Here is a 25649-nt window from a genome sequence, read left to right as displayed (position 1 = left end):
ATCCATAGCGACACACATCATTGGTGCCGACATGAGCGACCACCTGCAGATGGGTGTACCCTGTACCCTTCATGGCATCCGGAAGGACCCTTTCCACATCTGGAATGACTCCCCCCCAGTATGCACACGGAGTGCACATTGGTTTCCTTCCCCTCTCTTGCTGCCATATCCCTGAGGGGCCCCATTACGCGCCTGACATTGGAGCTCCCAACTACCAGTAAGCCCACCCTCTGCGACCGCCCAGATCTTGCAGACTGAGGGGCAACCTCTGGAACAGGACAAGCAGCCATGTCCGGCCCAAGATCTGTATCAGCCTGAGACAGAGCCTGAAACCGGTTCGTCAGACAAACTGGAGAGGCCTTCCGTTCAGCACTCCGGAATGTCTTTCGCCCCCTGCCACACCTCGAGACGACCTCCCACTCTACCACAGGTGAGGGATCAGCCTCAATGTAGGCAGTATCCAGGGCAGCCACAGTCTTAGTCCGATCAGGGGATGCGTGGGACGAGCTGGTCGTCCCCGACAAACCCCCATCCGCACCCCCACAGTGATGCCCATTGGCAACAGCCTCAAGCTGTGTGACCGAAGCCAACACTGCCTGAAGCTGGGAGCGAAGGGATGCCAACTCAGCCTGCATCCGAACACAGCAGTTGCAGTCCCTATCCATGCTAAAAACTGTTGTGCAAAGAACGTCTGAACTAATCTACAGAGAGCACAAACAATTCGACACAAAATTTAAACGGTTATTAAAATACAAGATTGCCTAGTAAATGCCTAGTAATGCTGCTACTTGCGCACTGCTGACACACTGCTTGGCGGTGGAAGGAGACTACGCGATTTTACACTATTCAGGTACTAAAACACGATGCTACAACTCTCAAATACTACAATACGCCCGAAATTTATGAATTAAACAACGCAAATACCAAAAACATGCAAAGAAATTAAGAATTAAACTATGTAACAAATAAGTGAGCTATGAGTATACGACTTGCTGCTGCAGCTGCTTATCCAACGGCGGCAGGGAGCACACATAGGGATCGTGAGGACAAGATTAATTACAGGACATACAGAGGCATCTTAAACTGTTAACACAGCATACATGTAGTGTATGAGAAAGAACTACAATTGGGTAGCAGCTGACCACTTGAGTGCTGAAATGTCGACCATAACATTATTTTTAGTATCACATAAACGTGTACTTCCACAGCTGCAGCTGCAAGCGAACTATTCTCCTCTTCGTCGTCTTCACCGCCACCACCACCACAGTGTCAGTTTATTTTGTCACAACAGCCTTATGCGACTTGCATCCATTTTAGGAGCAGATGTCACAAAAAACAAAGTTCTGAAACGTGATGATCAGTGGAACGTCTATGATGGTATTGCATGTTCTTTGGGAATCTTAAAGTAACTGGTGGTGCATCGTAGCTGTCAGAAAAGTGCTTTGACAGTTTGCAGGGCATTAAAACAGTCATTTTAATTACTTTACTTTTCTCGACAAATGAAATGTACATTTCCAAAACAGCCATATCCTATTTTGCTTACATAGAATGAATCGTGAGTGTATCCACAGGCTGCAGCTAATTTGTTAAATAGTTGGTTCTGAGAAATAGAATATTCTTTCTGCGTTGACAGTATAAGTGACAAAATAATCTTTCTTCTCTTCCATCCATCTTGGCATCATAACTTCTGAGATACCTTGTGAAAATGTTTGCAGTAATTTGGGTTCAGCTTTTGAAGACATAAGGACAACTTACAGTTTTTTTATATTCTTAAAACACTGCATGTTTTGAACTGTCTATTAACAACTGACATCTTTTCCATTACTAGTAAGTCGTGTAAGTGGCATCATTCTTTCCTTGGTTTTTTCCGTACGTATTTTACCCAGGCATAGTACATTTTGAGGAAAGTATATTATAGAAAGCCTTTATTCCGTTGAAATTGAGAACGTTTGTCCTTTCACCAGCTATGTCAAAGTATCGTTCGTTGAATTTTCCAGACTTTTTATGTTCTCGGTGTTTTACACTTAGCATTTGATATTATTATTATTATTATTATTAGTAGTAGTAGTAGTAGTAGTAGTAGTATTCTGAGCCAACCAGCTGTTCATGCACTGAATCTCCATCCTCAGTATTTAGAAAGACCTCTTAGGTCCTTTTTTTCCCAGTACATTGGACATGTAGAAATATCTTTTTTTCTCCTTAGAACCATCTTAAAAGGATGTGTTGAAAGTTTATGAATGATAGTGCACAGATTATTTTGCTAGCTATTACAGAACAACATTTTAATTCCAAATTAATAGAGTTCTTCATGTTGTAATAAACAGCACAAGATGATTGTAAATAAATAAAATAATACTCAGATCCTTTTATCCACCTCGTAATTCAGATGATAAAATTGCTGAAAGGTTTGAAGAAAACTTGAGTTGAATTTCAAACATGTACCCGACTCATACAATTATAGCGGGTGTTGACTTTAATTTACCATCAGTATGTTGGCGAAAATACGTGTTTAAATGTGGAGGTACACATAAAACATCATCCAAAATTGTTCCAAATGCATTCTCTGAAAACTATTTCAGCAGTTAGTTCCTGAGCCCAAGTGAATAATAAAGAGTTGTGAAAACACACTTGACCTCTTAGCAACAAATAATCCTGAGCTAATAACAAGCATCAAAATAGATTCAGGGATTAGTGGACACAGGGTTGTCGTAGCAAGATTGAATATTGTAACCCCCAAATCCTCCAAAAATAAATGAAAAATGTACCTAGTCAGAAAAGTAGATAAAAATTCACTTGACGACTTCTTGAGAGACAATCTCCACTCTTTTCAAATTAACAATGTCAAGTGTAGAACAGATGTGGCGTGGATTCAAAGAAATATTATCGGCAGCTGTTGAGAGATTTAGGTCAAGTAAATTAACAAACAAGAGCTGATCCTCCATGGTACACAAAACAGGTTAGAAAGAAAGAAAAAAAACCATGCCAAATTTAAACAGATGCAAAATCTCAAAAATTTGGCACTGACTGCAATGCAAGATGCTTATAGTGCATTTTTTAATTTTTAAAACATCATAACAAATACCCTTCTGTGTTTATAGGCCTTTTTCTATTTGTCTTTCACATTATAAGGTATTGTACTACACATTTATATGGTCAGAATTTTAAAATTTGTAAATAAAAAATAACAATATAGTGGAGATGTGACTCAGCATCTCAAATGTGAGTTTTACAGTGCCTTGTTGAGAGTCTAATTGTTGAGTTTCAATGCTCCAAACAAAAATATATTAGAAGTTCTGGTAGAGTGTATGTTGCAGAAGCTCCTATGCATTGTAAAAGGGGTTTTCCCAACATAGTCCATTAACATCAGGAAATATCTACTGCTGGTAAAGAAACAAGTATATGTGGTTCGTTCAAGAAATTTTTCACTCATTAAACAGTACAGAAAATTGTTGACCATACAAATGAAGAAGTTTGTATCTCCTGTTAGCGTTTCTGAAATATGTGCTTTGATGGGAATTTTAATTGTAATGGGAATTTGCCTGTACACCAATATTTCTTTATCTGATTTATGTTCAGATTTGTTAGGAAGAGCCATATATAGAGGAACTATTAGTAAGTCAGGAACAAATCAGTTATTGAAAGTTCTTCGCTTCATGATAAAGGCACCAGGGCAGAAAGACGTGTAAGTAACAAATTTGCTCTGCTGCGTGAAGTATTTGAAGAATTGGATGCAATATTCTCAAGATACTTGAGAAGCGGACCTCACAATACAATTGATAAAATGCTATGTCTTTTCAGATGTTGTTGTCGTTTCAAAGTTTTTCTCAAAGGCAAACATGGAAAATATGGTATACTTGTTAGAATTCTTAGTAGTGTAACTGAAAGATATGTAATAATAAAGTAAGTGTATGCTGGAAAAGACAGTAGACCTGCCTGTGAATGAGGTTCTCTTGGGATTGTAAAGAGAATGGTGGAGCCAATAAAGAATACTTGCTACAACATCATAACTGACAATTTGTACACTTCTGTGGAAGTGGTGGTAATTCTGTATGATGATTACAGTCTTACATTGGTTGTGACACTCAAATCCAGCAGAAAACAGATACTGCAAGAACTTAAAATGACAGCAGGCAGAGAGCTGTATTCTTCCAAATTTGCTGTCAAGATCCATCTATAAGAAGCCTCCAGTAACAGTTGTCTCTTACATCACAAAGGAAAAACAAAAAAAGAAAGTAAAATCTGTTGATGTTGTGATCACAACATCACAATGCAGGAGTAGAAGTTGATACCACAGAAAAGTAAACCCATGTAAACCTATACTATAATTCCGCAAACAGAGTAGTGGATGCCATAGATCAAATGGCTGGGACATACATCCACAGACTTGAAAGGACTCTAGTTGCATGCTGTTTGATGGGGAAGATCCTTGGAAAGAAACTAGAGGCAACCAAAATTGCTGCAAATGAGGAACCAACTAGGAAAGCAAGATGCTACATATGTTTGAAGAATGCAAGTAACCAGAGAGCCAGAGACAGCATCACAACAACCAAGTTAATATGTAGAAGCTGTGGTCTTCATCTGTGTAAGAGTCATTCATAATAAACCATTTTGTGTGCAGGAGGTAAATATCATCTGTAAATGACAGTATTCTCTACAAGTGAAGATAGTTTTTTTGAAAGTTTTCAATGTATTATAACCTATATTTGTGCAAGTGCTTTTATTTCTATTTTTGAAACTTTTTGTCAAGGAGAAAGCTGTAGTATTCAGTTATTAGATCCAAGAGTGCATAGAAACTTAGAACAGTCTGTGTGAAGTATAGACTTTTGTATTGGTTATACAAACTTTCGTTGTCCAAAAATTGGTAAATGTTATTGTTACATTCACACTACATGTTTAAAAATTACATTTTTAGTTATGTTGTCCCTATTTCATGTTAAACTAGTTATTTAAAATAAATACATGTTACAGATTTACAGCTTACTGTATAATGGGTAAATTTTGCCCTTGGTTCATGCTCCTAGGGTTAAATACAGAAAATTACAAATGATTTAGTAAGAGAGAACAGAAGTTGTTTTATACTTGATGATTTTGAAAGCCCACAGGTTGTGTATTAAAAAATATCAGTGCTATTAGGATCAAGACATTACTAAGGACAAGTGAGCATGTAATTACAAATTACATTAGCATGTTGTCAAACTCTGTTACGTGTGATATGTGAATATTTGGTAGCCTCTGAGGATCCATCTTCCATGTGATATCATTGTTTAAATGGTCGTCATAGAACTTCTTTCAACAGTCTTTTTCTTTTACCTGTTGCAGAGAGGGTGAGGATGATAAGTTATAGCAATAATAAGTTACTGTTGTGTGTATACCTGCAGAAAGTTGTTCCTCTTTCAGGTGGGGCCCAGTATCCAGGTGGTGGGGGTGGGGGTCAACAGTGGCCTGGTGGGCCACAGCAACAATTGGGAAGTTCACCTACTCCATCTCCTGCCCACACTCCCCCAGCTGCTACCGCACAGTACCACCATCACCACCGACAGTGGCCAGCCCAAGGTAGTTTACGTTTTATGCTCTTACAGTTAGTTGTAATGCACTCTTCAGACTGTTACTTTGCTTGATAATTCGTTCAAGAACTGTCAAAATAGTAACAAAAATTGTAGTAACAATAATAAATTTACCATTTATAACAATAATGAAAATTTCTGGATGGAGCTATATGTAAAAAGAATGTAAAGGCAATCACTCACTCACCTTCAGTAGATTGATGAAATTGAGCATAGTAACAATTAACAGAAAACAGAATTCACAATAGATATCAAGCACAAACTTTTTTTTCCAGCAATAGTACACACATTCACACACACACAACCACCCACACACACATTATCTTCATGACAGCAATGGCTCAACTGCTGTTTTCTGTTGTGTGTTATTGTGCTCCATGCATCAATCTACTGTTGTGAGTGGTTGCTTTCCCCTTATGTTACATATTACTTTTGTCAATTATTTATTCCAAATCAGTCTTAATAAGTGCATTTACACCAGATCACTAGTTTCACAATATTCAGTTATTCTTACAGATTTCTATCTTTGTTACATTTTTCCATCTTATTATTTTGTGATTGTTTTTGCATGTTTGAAAACTTATTCTTCCATGTAAATGAAAACTGGAACAAGTTCAGTACAAGTGCATGTAGTAAGCAACAATTCCTAGGTATCTCTTCTACATTTACTGCTATACTCTCCTTATGAGGTATTGTTGCAGATGCTAAGGGAAAAGTGATTTTTCTCCCATTCTCCATATTCTCTTGACTTGGCTCTTTTAACTTCTGTCACCCCCTCAGACCACTTTCCTGTAGTCTGTTGCACCCACCACAGGTCAGTTGCTCACAGTTCCTGGAAGTCTGCAAAATGATATTTGCAAAGAGGTTTCTTCATAGCCCCATATAGGTGGTAATCAGAAGGGGCGAAGTTAGAGGTGTGGCAGTACCTGGAGCCCCATTTCGACAATGACAAGCCTCTTTTCTGACTCACATGGAGACGAGTGTTGTCATGATGGTGCACTCTCTCCAAAGAATGGCACAAGTCGCCTGTGAATTTCAAGTGTTCACACCCTCCTTAACACAGGAACAACATTGTCTAGTGCTATCCTTGATGATCACACTCCACTTCGTCCACTCACGTAATAACAACAATATAGAAAATAGTTTGTACTGTGGCGTGATTACACTTCCAGTGATTGTCCTGACACACAGAGTTAGATCAAAGTACTATATACTTGTAATCATAATTATAAGTCAAATGGTGCACCATCAATGATTGGAAGAAATAAAGTTTAAATCAGTATGGAGTGCCTCTCATAAGATATCAAGTGATTTTTATGGTTAAGTCAGGAATGTGTGAAATTTTACACACACGACATCACAGTTTATGAAATATTGTTTGTGCTGAACATTAGAATGCTTTCCAAATGTATTTATTTGTTGAAGCAAACACACACAAAAAGTTAGCATTGACATCAAGGTGAAGGTCCCAATGAAACAGCTGTGAAAACAATATTCCTAGAACTTGTTTTCAACTAACCTTGCTCTAAGAAAAAGTTTGCATTTAAGGAGTAAGAAATAAAAAATGCAAATTAAGTCCCACTTTTGATTGTTCGTAATATGCCTTGGAGGTTTCTTTTTGCTTTGATCAGGTAATGCTAAAAACTAACAGAATAACAACAGTATTTAGCAGTCAGTCCTTTTAGTTGATAAGTGCTATCCCTGCACAAAGAGAAGCTTGTAGGCATGTCAACTGGTGCAGACATTATTGTCTGAACTGCCAATATCTGCCCGTGTATGTGCCAGCAATCAAACGAACTCAGTAGAGTTTGCAAAATGCTACAAGAAATGTGTCGAGATAAGAATGATCTAATTAGGTTTGATGTTATGTTTCTCTACACACAGGTGCTGCTGGAAGACATAGTCAAACTATTTCAACATGCACTCTCCACCACATAAATTCAGAGTTCTATGAACAAATAGACTAATGTACTGTGAGACCTACTCTAGCTTCAGGATTTACTAATCTCCATATGGAGTGCTTTGAGAAAACGATTCTCGAATTTGTGTGTCTGAAAGAAGACTTGTTCTACATACATGTAGATATAATTCCATAGTTTTGTTACATGTGGTAGAAACCTATAAGAATTGATTCGTCGCCCCAACAGTGTACACAGCAACTTCAAGTTCACTGTGGAGGAAAAAAGTGGATGTTTATTGTTCCTGGACAATCTGATATGGTATAAAAATTCATATATTCATGTAATAATTTGTGTGAAAGGTTACATGCATTGTGTAACAAGGGTCACGTGAGGTGGAGTTGTATAATTAAAACAGAGAACGTACTCTATTCTTGGAATTTTGGAGAACATTTTTCAGTTTCACATGAATAAAGGGAGTCAGAGAGTATACCTCACCTGAGAATGTTCCGAGCTTGGATAAAAGGGCAGGCAAAGTTCCTCAATGCGAATAACGTTCTCCAATTTCATATGAATAAAACTATAGAAGTTTCTCACAAGCAGAACATGTTCTCTGTGTTTTTTTAATTGAGCTCTGTAGCATGCTTGAAACTGAATAAGTGCTATTGAGGTTAAGTTTTACAGAGATTTTTTTTTAATAAACATGACAATTTATATTGATCAGAAGACAAAAAAGATATACGTAGCCCAGAGAAAGACTAGAGAGGGAAACTGAAGAAGTTTATGCAGGTTTAACAAGAATAACATTATTTGGCCACTGAACTTATTTCCCAAAAATCTTTGGAGAAGATTTTCAAACAATTCCAAAATGAAAACTTTTTATGCTATTTAAGAGACCAAGTTTTCAGACTGGTGTAGGAGAGAGCTTAGTAGGTATACACCAGACAACTGTGTCACTGACAGTTGCAGATGTTCGTGTTTTCTCATAGCATAAATCTTATCTTTTGTTACTGTATGTTAGAAATAAGTAGACGTATCAAAAAACGATAATGAAACTGCACTGGCCACCGCTGAAGTACACTTCATGTGTTAGCAGACCATTTTGCGTCATATTTAACCAAAACTATTTTGTGTTGAAAAACTCTGACAGGATTCCTGTTTGGAGTAGATGAAAATTTGATATATTCATAAGATTTTATTCTCCTAATGTAAACACTTAATTCAGCAACAAAAAAGTTTGCCGCAAGTCGAAACTTTGATAATGTAGTCAGAAAATGCATTTTCATAAACTGTCCATAATTGTCTTAATAATTCGTTGATGCAAATAAAACTAAAATTGAGGTGTGCAACTCTTCCAATGCCATTTCCATGTTTGTACATTGTATAGTTTGCCTCTTGGACGAATTGAATAAAATGTAAAGTCACGCTTGTTTTTTATGCTTGATGTGGCACATCGCACACACCAAGAATGTGCTTCGAATTTTTCATGCAAATGAAATTGAGAATTTTCTCAGATAATGATGGTTTGCTCTGATAATCTTATCTACAGACTGTTCTCTTTTTTTATTTATGTGACCCATGATGTCACAGAAATTGCCTTCAAAACATAGCGCATGACCACAACATATTTTGTGACTAAAAGCAATATTTCATTTTTTAATGTCAAAAATCTTCCTGCTACCATTCACAATTTTTATCTACCATACCTTGCACCCAAAAAATTTCAGGATATAATCCTCATTTTCAGTTTCATTTCTTATAAAATTCTAACAGCAAGTGAAATTTAATGTGTACTGTATGTGAACTGCTGCACCTTTAACTTCTCAGTAATGCAAACAAGTGACTATGTATCATTAACTTACGCTCCTGGTTCCACAGGTGTTGTGAAGTAAAATTTCTTTCATATTTATAGGCTTGCAGGCTTTAAAGGCTGGGGTTTATGTCATTGCTGATAATTGTGTTATGCACATTAGGCTGTGGTTCAAGGCATAAGTCTCTGCCTACCGTTTGGTCTTCCATTGCTAGAGACATCATCTGAAGCTTTAATGACTCAATAAGCAATTGCAGTCTCAAACAAGCTCAGCAGACTGAACTGTTTATATGTATCCACACAGTAATTGGTTTTGGATGCCATCAGCCAGCCGCCATGATAATGGAGTAGTGCCGATTATGTTATGGAGCTCCTACTGGGGAAGTGTTGGTGCTGTCTGTTTTGTTTAGCAGTAAAGTCCATTCTAATTTCACTCTTCTTCCTTTCTGTTAATGTTCTTTTTTGTGTTTTTGAATTTCTGTTTCTTGTTTTTTGAGTTTTTGAATTTCTGTTTCTCTGTACATCTTAGCACAGTAATGATTAGTATGTGCTGGACCACAATGTCAGAGAAACAAATTTGGTGGTTCCCTGGTCCCATTACACGATGTGAAACTGCTGATTTATCGCCATGCCCTGGTGGCAGGTGATAATGATTCTTCTTCTTCTCCCCCCCCCTCCCCTTTCCACATATCTGTAGGATAAGAGATGTCTGTAACAATAAATTTTCCCATTCTTACATTACAGTGAAGCTTCCGGAATAACGCAGAATCTCAGACAATAAGCATGTCACTTGGCAATGTCCTCTTTGCAGGCTGTGTTGATAAGTATTCAGAAAAATACTGAACCTACTGTGTGTGTGGGAGAGGGGGGGGGGCTACAGATTGAGAGCCATACTCATAAAATGATTCCGTGAAGAAAGGAGGGAAAATGTGCAAGAGAGAGGACAAGAAATCATGCTGTAGGTTGGGAATGAAGATTGAATGCGTTGAATGTATGTCTGACTAGTGTGGGGGGGGGGGGGGGGGGGCGGGCTGAAGTAAGACTACAGAATGTTGGAAGAACTGTACTTTGCTGTAGATACAATGACATGTGTCTTTTAGAAACATTTTCAATTTTGGCGAGCTTATGGCCTTTTGCAATTTAGATTCTCAGAAAAAATTTTCCTATTGGGGATTTTTTTAGGTGAACTGTTTTCAGTAAACAGGCACATACACAAGGTCTTCCACATAACACCGCAAAATGAAATCCATTCTTTCTCTTTGTTATAGGCATTTTATTACATTTATCCACATTCATTTAAGGAGAGCTGCCATTCATTACACAAAGTCTCTAAAATTCTTTACAATTGTCCTGCAATGAAACTTTCCTATAAACAACAACATTGTCAGTGAACAGTCTTACAGTGTTGGTTGATCGTATCTGACAGATTGTTGATATAGATTGAAAGCATAGAAGTTCATAAATTGAATCACCAGGCTTTGTGGTGCAATGGTCAAAATACTGATTACATATTTGGGAGAAATATTGTAGTAGTTCAGATCGAGTGAAGTGGTGCAGTAGGAAGATACTGGAATCTTATTCTGGAAGACAGCAGCTCAGATTCCCAACAGGCCATTCAGCTTTAGCTAGCTTCCCCATGTACTCCCTAAAACTCTTCTGGCAAACACTCATATGATTCCCCCCCACCAGTGGCCTCACAACTCTTTTATAGTACATGCGGCCAACACAGGCCCCCACCCTTGCAGCTCACGCCCTTGCAGCATTCCTCTTTCTGTGATGCATTTCCACCCTTCTACTACTCTTTCCCCTCTGCTTTTCCATTGTACAGTCTTTTTTGTGCAAACCACACTTGGATTTGTTTTATGACTTTGGACCCTCATTTTCTTCCCTTCTGTCATTCCATAACTTTCATTCTTAATTACATGATCCCCATTGTTCAGTTACACCTGCTATTCCCCTTCCAAATTGTACAGTGGTACAGATTGTGCAGGAAGGTCAGCCAATGTGGTGTAAATTCCCCCTTTCGTGCCTTTCTGTGTTTGCACCTTTCCTTTATGGTGAAGATGGTATGCCAGAAACCCAGCATGGTAGCTCTCCCGTGGGGGAAGGCGGGGGAGAGAGAGAGAGAGAGAGAGAGAGAGAGAGAGAGAGAGAGAGAGAGAGACTGTCATCAGGTCAGGTACCTTCATGATGATAGCTTCCAGACGATGCAGAGATGGCACATTGGATGCCTGAGCTGGGAACTCCCCACACATGCCAAGGAGCATGGGCATGGTGCATGGGTTCTCCAGACAATGGTGTAGTGGCTGGGTAGCCATTGGTGTGGCTGGGTGGTGCCCTTGGGGAGAGCCCTCATTTGGAGTGGATGGTACCATGGCAGATGAGCTGCAACTTTTTTTCTCCTGGCCCCAGCAGTTTCTGCTGAAAGAAAGACTTAATATGACCCCAAACTCTTGCCCTCCCAGGCTATGCCATGGAAGGAACATAACAGCTAAGAGACGAGGGGAGAAATACTCACCCCACTACTTAGTTTGTTGTAGTACTGATGGGGATTCCTTTTTGACTGCAGATCCACTATTCTTCATTGAACACCTTGGGGATAGCTTTGTGGAAATAGCAGCTATTACAAAAATGAAAAGTGATTCAGTTCTGATTTAAACTGCATTCCCTGCTCAATCATGGGTGCTGCTAGACTGTGACAAGCAGTGTGATGTTCTTGTAACTATAATCCCCATATAACAGTTGCAATATGGTACAGGATATCATCTTCCATTGGATTGCACTGTTTTTCAAAGAGAAAAGAAAATCCAAGACTCTTGACTGAATTATTTATTAAGAGGCCAAGAAAAAATTGCTATTTTTTTCATCCTATACACTGACTATTACATATAATACAGCTCATTACATCATCCTCTCATAGCAACTGTACCCTTTGTGTTTCCTGCGTCTGGTCGTTGGGGCCATTGATTCCCCACATGTCGGAGCATCCACTGCCAACCACAGGCTGGAGAAACAATGTCCTCTTCCAGCATCTCTTACCAGGAGGGTGTGCTCTGGGAACATTCCCTTCCCAGGAATCTGCTGATATGCAACTGGATACCACCCAGTGGCTGAAAGAGCCACAGGTTGCAGATTGTAGGACTTTGTGTTCCTCTTCCTTTCCCGGAATCTGGGGCAGATGAGCCTTTGCAGGCGTCAAAATCACCTGAGGATGAGGACAAGAACAAATCCTTCAAGGAGGAGGACATTCTGGTTGTCACCCCCCCCCCCCCTTCCATGCCACTAGACCACATATGTTCTGTCTTACTATTTGAGGCATTGTTCCTGGTGGCCCCTGTGACCCAGAATTCCCCCCACACACACACACCTCGATTTCAAACCAGTGTGTATTAATGTATCCTCGCAGCTGGTGGCAGCAAGTGGCCTGCTTGGTCCCTTTGTGTCCACACAGGATGACCTCTCAACAAACCTGACTGGGATGACTTCAGTTTTGCTGTTGCCCTTAGCAGGTAAGTTGTTACCATTGGACCACTTCCCTTCATTTGCAGAATGATCAAAGATTCTAAACCTCTGTAGACACAATTCCCCAGCCTGCACTTCATGTACTTGACCAGTGGGCGATGTGAATTCACTTACTTCTACTACATACCAGCTGGGGCCATACAAAGCTCTGTTCAGTGATTGGGAATTCATCAGTGGCCTAGCCCTTTGCCCTGGCATGGCTCCTGAGCCATACCATATCCACAGCAAAATACTCAAACGCTTATCAGTAGATTGCCAACGCCACATCTTTGCTGTTTTCGGCTGTATCTGGAATGAGGGTGATTCTGCATCTCAGTGGTGAGGAAGCTTGATCATCATGGTACCGAAATCAGGCGAATGCCCCCTTGCAATGGACAGCTGTCCTCCAGTTAAGTATCACTAATATTCCTTGCAAGTTGTTCGAACGTGTGGTGAGCTGGTGGTTGTGTTGATACCTTGAGTCTGAGGGGCTTTTCACTTCATCCCAGGGCATAGTCGTGACAATTTGGTATGCTTGGAATCAGCTATTAGGCAGCTTTTTCCCCAGTGTCAGTGCCTTATCACTGTTGTCTTTGACTTGCAGAAAGCTTATCACACCACATGGCATCACCACATCCTCATATTCTACCTGAGTCGGGTCTCTAGGACCCGTTTCCAACTTTTGTGTGGACTTCTTGCCACACCGTGCTTTCTGTGTTCAAGTTCATGCTTCCCACAGAACAAACCCCCCTCCCCATGGCTTATTATTGTCAGCAGAAGATGTCATGCATTGTGCACCTGTCATCATCATACTATCCATCCACTACCAGAACTGTAGCTTAACAACCAATTGCTCAGTGTTGTGGAATCTTATCGCTTTTTTGGAGTGGTCTTCAATGCATGGTTGACATGGTTTATCCATCTTCACCAGCTTAAGCAAACTTGCTGGTCACTACTCATTGCATCAGTAATGTCAGCTGGGGCGCAAACCGATCTGCACTTTCACAGCACTACAAAGGTCTAATCCTGTCCTTTCTTGATTATGGGAGTCCGATATATGGCTCGCCATTGCCTTCAGCATATGTAGGTGCTGGATCCAATACACGATTGTGGGGTCCAATTTGCAATAGGTGCATTTTGGACTAGCCCTGTGAACAGCCTACTGGCAAAGGCTCGTGTTCCTCCCCAATAGATCAGGTGCCAACACTGCTGCTCATCTATGTAGTACACTTTCTCTGCTCTCCTGAGCATGTGAACTACCACATCCTTTTTCCTGGTAGGCAGATTCACCTCCCACAACAGAGGCCGAAGACTGGAATCGCACGCAGTTTGCATACAGAGTCTCTGCTCTGAGCTCCTCTCCCGCCTCTTATTGGGGAGCAATCAAATACACTCCCATGGTGTGCATCCCATCCACGATCTGTCTTGACCTATCCATTGGACTGAAAGAGTCTGTATTTCTTTGCTCCGATTTCCTGACCATTTTCAATACATTTTGCAGAATTGGTAGCTGCTGCTCAAACCCTCACTCGTGTTCATTCTTGCACCAGTGAGACATTCCTAAAAAGGCAATGATTCCTTGAGTAGTCTTCAGGTTATTGACCACAGTACCCTTGACACCCATTGCTTGTTACTATTCAGGACCTCCTTTCTGGATTCCATCAAGCTGGATGGCTGGTCTTCATCTGGACCCCAGCTCTTATTGGCATCCAAGGGAACGGACATGCAGACCAGTTGTTCAAGTTGGCTACCAGGATGTTGACTTTGGAAATAGAGGACTGTAACCAGACCTTCAGTCAACTGTACATCATCAGTTGTTGGATGCTTGGAACATTCTTCTGGACTGCTGTAATTTGGCCATCTTACCATGAAACTGTTACCTTGCTGACACACTGCCTCTGGTACTAGCAGACAATGCCAAACCAGCATGTGTGGTGTTACATTTTCCTGCTTGTGAGGTAGGGCTAATTGGTGTCATCAGCCACTTGAGGAACTGGAGGGGTGCCTCATCACCTGCTTTGACCCATGGGGCCAATGGCTGCATTTGCTCAGTGTTCTGGGATGGCTCCTGCCCTTCCAACCTTTTAAATCTGCTTTGCTAGTTTGAATGGGTTAATGGCAGGTGAGAAAACACTGGTTGAATGCAAAGGGTGCATATCCAATCACGTAATATATCCCGGCAGCTTCCAACTGTTGTCTGAGCAGAGCAACTTGTGCATAATTCAGCCTTTCATCCCTATCCCACTTTTACTTGCTTCTGTCTCTTGGTTTTTCTGATTCTCGGATAGCAGCAGTTTCATTGTCCTTCCTCTCCAGGGGCTATTCCTGGCTTGACATCTGTAGGATGGGCAAACCGATTACCTCTTAATTTGTTCCCTTTAACTCCATCAGTCCGTCTACCCATGATTCCGGTATGACGTGTTTCCTTCATCATCTATCTCAAATTCAAACTTACTTAAGCTTTTAACTAAATTTGGTCTGAGGAGAAAATAGTGCTCCAGGCACAATCATCTTCTCTGACATTCGAGCCCATAATGATTTTTATCTTTGAAGTTGTAACTGGCAGACCAAGGTACTTGGCTTCAGAGAATCGGGAAGATTCCTTAGCTATGTATTCGAAGAGAAATTTATCCTCACTTAAGAAACCTGAAATTATGAGCATTAACGGCTCTGAAGAATGCAGTAGGGCTTAGTATACAAGCAGGTTTGTGGACTTTGTTTGATCACAGTTGGGCTGGTGTTGTACAATCGATGTATCAATGTGGCCTTCGTATCTAAGAATTTAAGGCAGTGACAACTGTCACATCAGACTACCAGCAGGCATCTTTAGAGCAAGCACCAAATCCATTGCTGAAACTGGTGATTCACTACTTAGACACTGCAAAATTTCCTTGTGATGTGACACACTTACTTAAAGGGTGCATCCAACAGCTCCCAGGCTTTGTGTTGCTCATGCACCAATTGAACATATTTTATTTTACCATAGAATAGCAACAATACCTTTCCTAATTTCATGTCTGAGCAGAGTAGCAGCTCTTAAAGTCTGTGAGTGAGTGGCATAAATTTTTTAATCCAGAGCTGGAATAAATATTTATACTACATTTTAATCATCTCAGAATGAGAAGAAACAGGTGCAAAACGACTCGGCTGTCATCAGACCTAAATGCATAAAATTTATCATTTTGAAATGCATCCAGCACTTAGTGCAGAAATAAAGTTGCAGTCATTGTACTCAGTGGAATTCAGTGGCCTGAGAAATCTATGACGGGAAAGCACATGGTTAATGTTTACTAGGATGCAGGAGAGATTCTTCTCATTGATTACTGAGTAAAGGCTAAAATGAAACTGTTGGCTTAATTTCATTAATCATATTAGATGATTCAGGAAAGCCTGCAACTTAAGTTTGCTAGTGCCTAGACAGGCAATGAAAGTAATGTACAATTTCAAACAAACAAATGCAAAAATGCTCTTGAAAATGAGAATAAATCCTTGAAACACATTGTGCAAAGCATTAAAAAAAATAAATAACTGGTGCAATTTTCATTATTCAAATTATGGAACTCTTGACTACTATAAAAGTCTTCTGGATTAACTGGATGAAAAAATTTGCAAGTAGAGGCCTTGATTGCAAAATAACAACAGATCAGTTCGCACTTGCCCAAAAAGAAAGGGTCATTCGAAGTAGGAATTGTGGTACCATTTACCCAGCTTACTTGATTTGGTACCGTAAAGAGTTTAACCTATATTCCTTACATCTAAAGAATTTGTTTTGCTGGAAATGTTTATTAATGTACAATGAAGAGTTATTATTGCTGTAGAAACCTTAACAGATGCTCAAGTATGATCTTTAAAAGATGCAATCTACTCCCTCAAAAACATTGGGTAAAGTAAATTGACCTAAAAGAGAAATGTGACTAGGATGAATTAATGTTTGTCGTTGCAAAATACTGAGGTCCGTTCTATCCAATATTTTGCCCACCACACCTGGGACAGCTTTTTGTTGCCCTCCCAGTCTCTGTAATATCATTGTCAGACCCTATGCTCCCTCTGCACCCATTTCCCTACCATATGGCTCCTACGCTTGTGACTGTCTCCCCCCCCCCCCCTCCCCCCCAATAAGACTTGTCCTATGCATCCTTCTATCACCACGTACACTAGTCTTATAACTATCCTAGTCTGGGGAGCCCTCTGTGAAACAATATATGGGGGTATTGGCTGTTATGTAAACTCTAATTGGCCTTTTACATTGGGGTGTCTACCACCATGTTATCAGTTAGAATGAATGGGCAAAGACAGTGAGTGTATACTGGCAACAGAAAATGTCCTTTTGCAGAACATGCTCTACCACATGACAGTCATGACCTCGGTGCCTGTTTCACCACACGTGCCATCTGGATTCTTCCCCCAGACACCAGTTTCTCAAATCTCTGCAGGTGGGAACTGGTGTTGGCAACATGTCCTTGGTTCTCGCCACCCATCTGCCTTAATATATTTTAATTTCTTCAGTCTTAGCATTTCTTCTCAGTAACTATTCCTTTCTTCACTCTCTTTTAGTTTTCTATATATTTTTATTTTCTGACATGTCCATCTTCTTTTGCGCTGCCTCCTGCCCCCCTCCACTCTCTTCCCAACTCTACCATATACAGTGCACTTAGTTTTCTGCTCTTATTAAGTCGTGCATGATGTATTGTCAGTAATCTCTGTCTTGCAAATTAGCCTGCCTTCCAACTGTAAGCTCTCAGGTTTTTAAATCTTATCCAGAGCAGTCCCCAATAATAAGTCTTTATCTCCTCATGCCATCCTTCCCCTTCAATCTTTCTGCTAGAAGTAGCAGCCATTGGCTCAAAACAAGCTTGCAAATTTAAGTACCTTCATATGTGTGTTGCTGTTTGGTCAGTAGATTTTGTTATCTATCCAGTTACCTACTTTGTTGTATATCAACCAGATCAAGAGCACAGCAAAACGGGACAGTAGGGAAGACGATAAAAGACGTGGAAAACATTCCTGTGATTCTAGATGCAGTGTAACCCCACTTTTACAATTTTCAAGGGACTTCAAAAAAATAGTATAAAACGTGGGAAATAACATTTTAAGCTGTAAAAGTTACGTATTGGATACCCCATGCATTTTCGCACTTCCTTTATGAAATATTTACATAATATGCATCAAAATACTTGTCAAAGACTTATTTATTATCTAATAAAGATTCATTATCCAATACAAACTACTGATGTAACTGGAGCTGATATCTGTCTGGGAAGTAGAAATGTCTGACTCGATCTCGTACATCATAATCAATGTTTTTGGAAAGTCTGCAGCTGTCATTCATTATTTAAATAATGAAACCCTGCACCAGTTATGTATTTTTTCATGTCTTGCACAACACGTTTTGAGAATTTTCTTTAGGTACTTTGCCTCCTCAGTTACACACACACACACACACACACACACACACCACAAAAAATACATACATAAATAATGCACTTGACAGTGAAAATAAATTCTCGAAACACTTTTTGCTCGGCATGAAAAAATACGTGATTGGTGCTGCGTTTAAACCAAAAACATGTGAGCTATGCAAAGTGAATGATAGTGTCAACTAGTGGAAGTGTTAACGAAAGACCCCCCCCCCCACAACTAGTGCTACAAGTGATCAAATGCCAAAACACACTAAATATGGTTTGATAGAGGTGTCACAATGAACACAACAATCACAAAACTGTGATGCACACCAGAGTGAGTTTGGAAATGATTGTGATTGGTCATGATATCTTGAATTCGAACGAACCTAGTTGCTCTCATCAACCACCCCGCTGAGTTGCGCATGGCAGCGGCAGGAGATATATGGCATGAATTATTCCAACTTTTCCATGTTTACCTGCCACTGAGGATAGTGCCCTGGTGTCAAAAAGTTAGCTATGTAATGTTTGTAAACACTGCTTGATGGCCAACATATGGCGAGCATAATTTTCTGTCATTTTTTCGCAATGTGTAAATTGTGGGGAAATTATAAATCTGTTAATGCAAAATTGGGTGTGAATTTACATTGTGGACGTAAGAAATTTCACAGGAGCAACAAAAAATGTTGTAAACAGCGGCATAACATTAATTCTGGGAACGTAAAAGCGGGAGTGTACTATATCACCTTTCAAGAGTAGTTCAGCTAACTTACATATGCCATTTAATTTTAGATGCTTACTGGTGTATAGTGTTCAAACTGAAATTTCTTACAGTACTTTATTGTGTTGTATCTTCCCAATGTAGGTTCCATGATTATATCATAAACTCACTTCTACGTCTTGATTTGAAAAAAAGACTTTTTTTATTTTGTGTTTGCATGTGACCCTTTTACATTGACAAGTAGAAATTTTCTCTTTGTTCACTTAATTGTGGATTTATTTTGAAAATCATTTTCTTTATGCATAATAGTTGTGATACCACAGTTCTTTACTTTTGCAGGACCAGCGACTGGAGCCCAAGGCCCGCCTGGGTACTATCCTCGAGGGGCTGGTCCAGGCCCTATGCCACAACATGCACATGTTGGTGGTGCTTGGGCTAAATCAGGTCATGGTCATGGACAGCCTGGTGTGGGTGTTGGTGTAGGTGCTGCAGGTGCTACTGGACCCCTCTTCAGTTTACAGCTATTGGTGAACCAAGAAATGAACCGTGCTGCATTAGCTTCAGCAGCTGCAGCTGGGGTTGGTGTTCCGGTCGCAGGGTCTCCAGGAGCTGGCGTTCCCCCATCGCACCAGCACCAACAGCCAGTGCCCAGTGTTGTAGCAGAGGGAAGTGTTGATTTAAGTGCTGACAGTTACCGCCGCCCTCTTCCTCTTACTCACAGACCACAGCAGTCACAATTACAGCAGCAGCCCTTGCCACTTAACGGGGAGGTTAGCAAAGATACGGTTAGTAATTTTTGTTTTAACAGTTGAGACATACATTAATTTTTGTGTTAATGCTTGAGACATACATAAATGTTACTTGAATCGAGTGTGTAATTTTATAACCGAAGATATGTTGTAATGTGCCATTGGCAGAATGCCATAGAAACAGTTTTATTGCATTTTCATTATTACTGTGGTTATTTTTATCAGGATGAAAATTCACTGTGAAAATTCTAAAACTACAAGGAGACAAAACGGCTCTTCAGCACTTAACTCCAGAAGGCAAAATTGAAGAACTGCTGAAAGGTGCACTTGAAAACACAAAACAGTATCCTTAGAGGTTAGAAATGAGGGGCAAGTCAGCACACCCCAGGATGAGAGGGATTTGGTTGTTAAGGACAAAGGGAGGTGAAGTGAAGAGGCTTCAGAGTATTGGAGGTTCATTGATAAGGACTGTAGCGGCTTAATTCCAGAAATAATAGGACAGAACGAGAAGTAAGTACGAAGATAAAGGAGGTGGAATGGGTAGTGGAGTTAGAACTAAGAGGATAGTGAGGAAAAAACAGGAGGAGACGAAAAAATCCCTGGATTCTGTCCCCAGTAAGTCCTATGACTTTTATTTGTTACTTACCACTTCTTTCACCCTGGTGATGGGTGCTGATGTGACAAATGTGGAGCATCACCGTGGTTCAGAATCCACGTTAAACTGTTAGCTGCCCCCGCTCCATACCCCACCCCACTCCCACCCATCTCCACAATAATTACCTGGGTAAATTAGCTCAAAGGTCAGACGAATGCAACAGCTTACCACATACGACAGGAGCACTATTAGTAAAGCATTGTGATGTTCAAAACAATCTTGTGATTGATGACTGGTTTAATTTAACCGTCTGCTGGGCGCGCCTTTCATACTTCCATGAGTGGGCGTGTTGCGGCTTTTACGCCACAGTTATTATTACATTTTTAACCTAAAAAAGAATAATCTGTATATAATTGCCATTTACATGTTGTTGGAGAAAACATAACATAACATTACATGGCTCTACAAAAGTAATCTTCTATTTATTTGTTGCTGTCACAATTGTCTTTTATTGTCATCGTAATTTATTGCCTTCATGGTTCTTTAATTATATCACTTAATTGCACTGATTCACGTGAAAAGAAAGTAACAAGGTGACACATGAAATGAAATGGAGCATTCATAAATTCCCACTCCTGTTTATGATTGTGAATAAACTGGTCACCTTCCATCTGCAGCTCACTTTCACATTGCTCACATTTTTTATCTATGACACTGTTTCTTGCATTTTATACACACTGTTTTGGTTCTGTTGTTTTTATGCCTGCCACATATGTAGCAAAGTCCAGTTTTTGTTGGCTTCTTGGTCTTCCTTTCTTCATTCCTATACTTTGTCAAGAGGGCCTGAATATCCTTGGGAAGTGTCTCCAGTAACGTTCGTTGATTCAAATGTTCTTCCATTAGGTCCAGAGCAAGATCTTTAAAAAAAATTCGTCTTCTTTCATTGTTATGAGGATTGTTGAATTTGAAAATAATGTTTGCATTTATCCCAGCAATATCTAGATGTTTGTAGAAAAGTGCAAGTGGCTACCATGGCGTTATTCTGGAAGTACTGTAGGATGAGCACATGTTATCTACAGTGTCTAGTCCTCCTCTGGTAGGATTGTAGTCCAAATTCACTCTCGATTTCTTAGTCTCTTGATCTATTTCATTTGTGCTATGCATTGTTGATAAAAAAATTCACAGCTTTGTCCTTTTTAGGAACAGTTGAGACCATACAAAAATTGTCTTGAAAACCGAAGGGACATGACTGGACTTCTCGGCTTTTATTTGCTTGGAATTCTTGAGGTATTTTCTTCTTATATTTATTCATGGTTCTCAAGAGAGTCAAACCTTTGAGATTTTCAGCGAGTGGGAAGTTACTGTAGTAATTGTCAGTCATAAGATTTCTGTTTGTTTTTTCAGTTGGTGGTACTAATCTTTGCACAATGTCATCAGGCTTGTTAGACTTCAGCTAGGGTCCTGGCATCTGCTTGCCACAGTAAATTTCAAAATTCAGGGTGTAAAATGTTTTGGAATCACACAAGGCATAAATCTTGGTTCCATATTTTGCAGGCTTATTAGGGATGTACTGTACAAATCCACAGCGTCCTCTGAAAGGATGCAACATCTCGTCAATAGTGAAAAGCTCCCTGACATTTTAGTGAACAAGGCAGTTGTTGACAAACTCTTGATGGAAATCCTGAATAGGTGCTAATTTGTCACTTGCTTTCTTTCATTCCGGGTACTCAGGTCGTCGAACCTAAGAGTTTGAAGCAGAAAGCGAAAGCGCTTATAGTTGAAGAGAGCTTGTAAAATAATTATTCGTGTATCATCTCCATCCCGCTAACAGCAATTCATGTTTCCTTTTTTCTTTATACCTGTTAGATATAATGCACCTAATAGAGCCTTCATCTATTGTTTTGTGGCATCTCAGCAGTCTCATTCTCTTGAATATTGAACTTCAGCTCTTTTACTATTCTGGATGTATCGGTTTGTATTTTCCACAATGTTGTCAATCATCCCATCAATAATAAATAGGTAAAATGCATCAATTTCTTTTTCCGTGATTTCAGCACTTGCTTTTGAACCTGGCTAAACTATTAGGATGATCTTGGCCTTGGTTTTAGAAGAAGAAGGAAGCGGTTCAGTTTTCCAAATAGTTTCTTTATCTTTCACTACATAAAATCAGTAATCATCTGTTTGTTGTCTCCCCTCTTCAATCAACTGGTCATCTCTTTCCTCTGTTTATTGTTCGGAGTCACTACTGTGGTTTTCTTCTTCAATAACTTCTTCTTCTGTCTCAGATTCACATGAATCTGACAATCCTTGTAATTCTTCTTCTGACAATTCTTGCAGTACTTTCTCTTCAGGACATACAGTTGGATGCTGCTTATCAAATGCCAACTTTTTCTCGGTTTTCATGCTTTTATGAGACATTACGAAACACATGTTTTTATAAAAGTAATATATTACAGCAAATCAATATCCAAGATCGTAAAAAGTAATGAAAATTGAATATGGGAACTTTGATTCGATTCGAATATTCATTATATACTAATATAAAAGAAAGGTTACCTTGAGGCGAAAGAAAAACACAAATATAGAAAATAATTACACCACAAGGCGCATAGCGGCAAACACGTTGCAAACACAACACTCAAGTTTCAAACAACAATAGCAGTCAAACTGCTGAAAGCATGAATTGCGCAGATGTACTAAGTGGTGACATCTGTTGAGAATAACAAATACTTATCTGGACGTGGACGCAACTGTAACACTAATTGTAATACTAGCAGAAAACTAAATCTTGCAGCTAACTGCCACAGGCACGTCCACTGTTGGGTTAATATTGGATAGGAGAATCCAAGGAGCCTAAGTTATGAAGCAGGCAGTCAGGTCCCTCACCAAAAAAACCCTGAAAATTGTTTGGGCATGTTCAGCAAATAGGGTATTTGACTGTATTCTGGAAATCGTCTTAAATCATTAATTATGTCATTTTATGCTCCTAACAAGCTTTTCTTCCTCTCGAGTTTCAGTATTCTTTTCTAATAACGGAAATGAAATTCAAGTAATTTGAAAGCCCGTAAAAACGCTCCTTCCAAGTAAGTGAGTGACATCCTGGCTATCTCGTTGCTCCTATGGTTATAATGCTAATTCACAGTGATGTGTTTTCTAATTTACATTTCAGAAAATTGGTTACAATTGGTGTGTAGTACCATACTGTATAAATACATCTATAAGAACTCCTGAAAAGTTGTTTTTGAGTGTTCCAGCATCATTCAACAAAAATAAACTCCTAGTGAAAATTGTTGTTTTACCAAATTATACCTCAATTATTGTTCAAAACTATTGTTATAGTTCAAAACTAATCTGAAATAAAAATTTAACTTACTTGAAAAACGACTCGACAGTCCTCCCATATGAAAACCAAATCGCAATTACAAAACTTCAGCATACTGATCAGAAAGAGATTGTTATTGTGTTTTCCTTGCTGTTTACATGTGCTTACATTTGCAATCTCTATTCACACAAGCCACGTTCAGAAAGATATTTTCTAGTTAATATGACCACAGACCTTTCACTTCACTAGAAACTATGTTTTTATCTTTGTACTACCCACCAAGGATCCTTATTGTTTCAACTTTTGCAGTCGGCTTTAGTCGTTAATGTTAGTTTACTATCACAAACATCTCAGTTCTTATGTTTGTGTCACCTGCATGTTGTACATGCTTTATATCTTTCCATATAACCTCATAATCCTACACCTCGTTGTACTGGGACATATGGTGATATCGTCAGTACTAGCAATGTTTTCCAAAAGTGAATTGTTTGTTTCGAAGTAAATGCATTTATACTCTGTTGTCCATTTCTCAAACTAAGAGTATGCGAAGCTGTACAAGCTGGTCCATTAATAGTGACCGGGCCAAATATCTCAAGAAATAAGCATCAAACAAAAAAACTACAAAGAACAAAACTCGTCTAGCTTGAAAGGGGAAACCAGATGGCGCTATGGTTGGCCCGCTAGATGGTGCTGCCATAGGTCAAACGGATACCAACTGCATTTTTTTAAAAAAGGAACCCCCATTTTTTATTACATATTCGTGTAGTACGTAAAGAAATTTGAATGTTTTAGTTGGACCACTTTTTTCGCTTTGTGATAGATGGCGCTGTGATAGTCACAAATGTATAAGTATGTGGTATCGTGTAACATTCCACCGGTGTGGACGGTATTTGCTTCGTGATACATTACCCGTGTTAAAATGGACTGTTTACCAATTGCGGAAAAGGTCGATATTGTGTTGATGTATGGATATTGTGATCAAAATGCCCAACGAGCATGTGCTGTGTATGCTGCTCGGTATCCTGGACGACATCATCCAAGTGTCCGGACTGTTCGCTGTATAGTTACTTTATTTAAGGAAACAGGAAGTGTTCAGCCACATGTGAAACGTCAACCGCGACTTGCAAAAATGATGATACCCAAGTAGCTGTTTATGGGAGGAAGGATAATTGGCCCCCATTTTATCGATGGCATTCTAAATGGTGCAACATATGCTGATTTCCTACATAATGTTCTACCGATGTTACTACAAGATGTTTCACTGCATGACAGAATGGTGATGTACATCCAACATGATGGATGTCCAGCGTGTGGTTGAAGCGGTATTGAATAGCATATTTCATGACAGTTGGATTGGTCATCGAAGCACCATACCATGGCCCGCATGTTCACCGGATATGACATCCCTGGATTTTCTTTCTGTGGGGAAAGTTGAAGGATATTTGCTATCGTGATCCACCGACTACGCTTGACAACGCGTCGGTGCACTGTCAATACATGCGTGAATGTTACAGAAGGCGAACTACTCGTTGTTGAAAGGAATGTCGTTACACGTATTACCAAATGCATTGAGGGTGACTGACATCATTTTGAGCATTTACTGCATTAATGTCATATTTACAGGTAATCACACTGTAACAGCATGTGTTCTCAGAAATGATAAGTTAACAAAGGTACATGTATCACATTGAAAAACCGAAATAAAATAGTCATACGCACCTACATTCTGTATTTTAATTTAAAAATCCTACCTGTTACCAACTATTCGTCTAAAATTGTGAGCCATATGTTTGCAACGATTACAACGCCATCTATCACAAAGCGAAAAAAGTGGTCCAACTAAAAAATTCCTATTTCTTTATGTACTGCACGAATATGTAATAAAAAAAAATGGGGGTTCCTATTTGAAAAAATGCAGTTGATATCCATTTGACCTATGGCAGTGCCATCTAGCGGGCCAACCATAGCGCCATCTGGTTTCCCCCATCAAGCTAGACAAGTTTCGTTCCTTGTAGTTTTTTCGTTTGACGCTTATTTCGTGAGATATTTGGCCCGGTCACGATCAATGGACCACCCTGTCTATAAAGCAT

At 39.5% G+C, this 25649-nt stretch overlaps 1 protein-coding gene across 5 annotated transcripts in view; it reads left to right on the top strand.

Annotated features, from left to right (window-relative positions):
- The window catches only part of LOC126162088 (nascent polypeptide-associated complex subunit alpha, muscle-specific form), a 148728-nt gene that overhangs the window by 54650 nt on the left and 68429 nt on the right, over window positions 1-25649 (top strand). For all 5 annotated transcript variants that reach the window (XR_007535017.1, XM_049918362.1, XM_049918365.1 and 2 more), the window contains exons 4-5: window positions 5398-5553; window positions 19233-19678. Coding sequence is in view for 4 of the 5 variants with exons in the window: in XM_049918362.1 (XP_049774319.1) it covers window positions 5398-5553; window positions 19233-19678 (602 nt within the window). In the remaining variant the exon portion in view is untranslated. The remainder of the gene's footprint in view (window positions 1-5397; window positions 5554-19232; window positions 19679-25649) is intronic.

This window comes from Schistocerca cancellata, chromosome 2, assembly GCF_023864275.1.
Source record: "Schistocerca cancellata isolate TAMUIC-IGC-003103 chromosome 2, iqSchCanc2.1, whole genome shotgun sequence".
NCBI lineage: Eukaryota > Metazoa > Arthropoda > Insecta > Orthoptera > Acrididae > Schistocerca > Schistocerca cancellata.
Note: the sequence above shows the minus strand (reverse complement) of the source record. Positions and strands in the feature narration are given on the sequence as shown.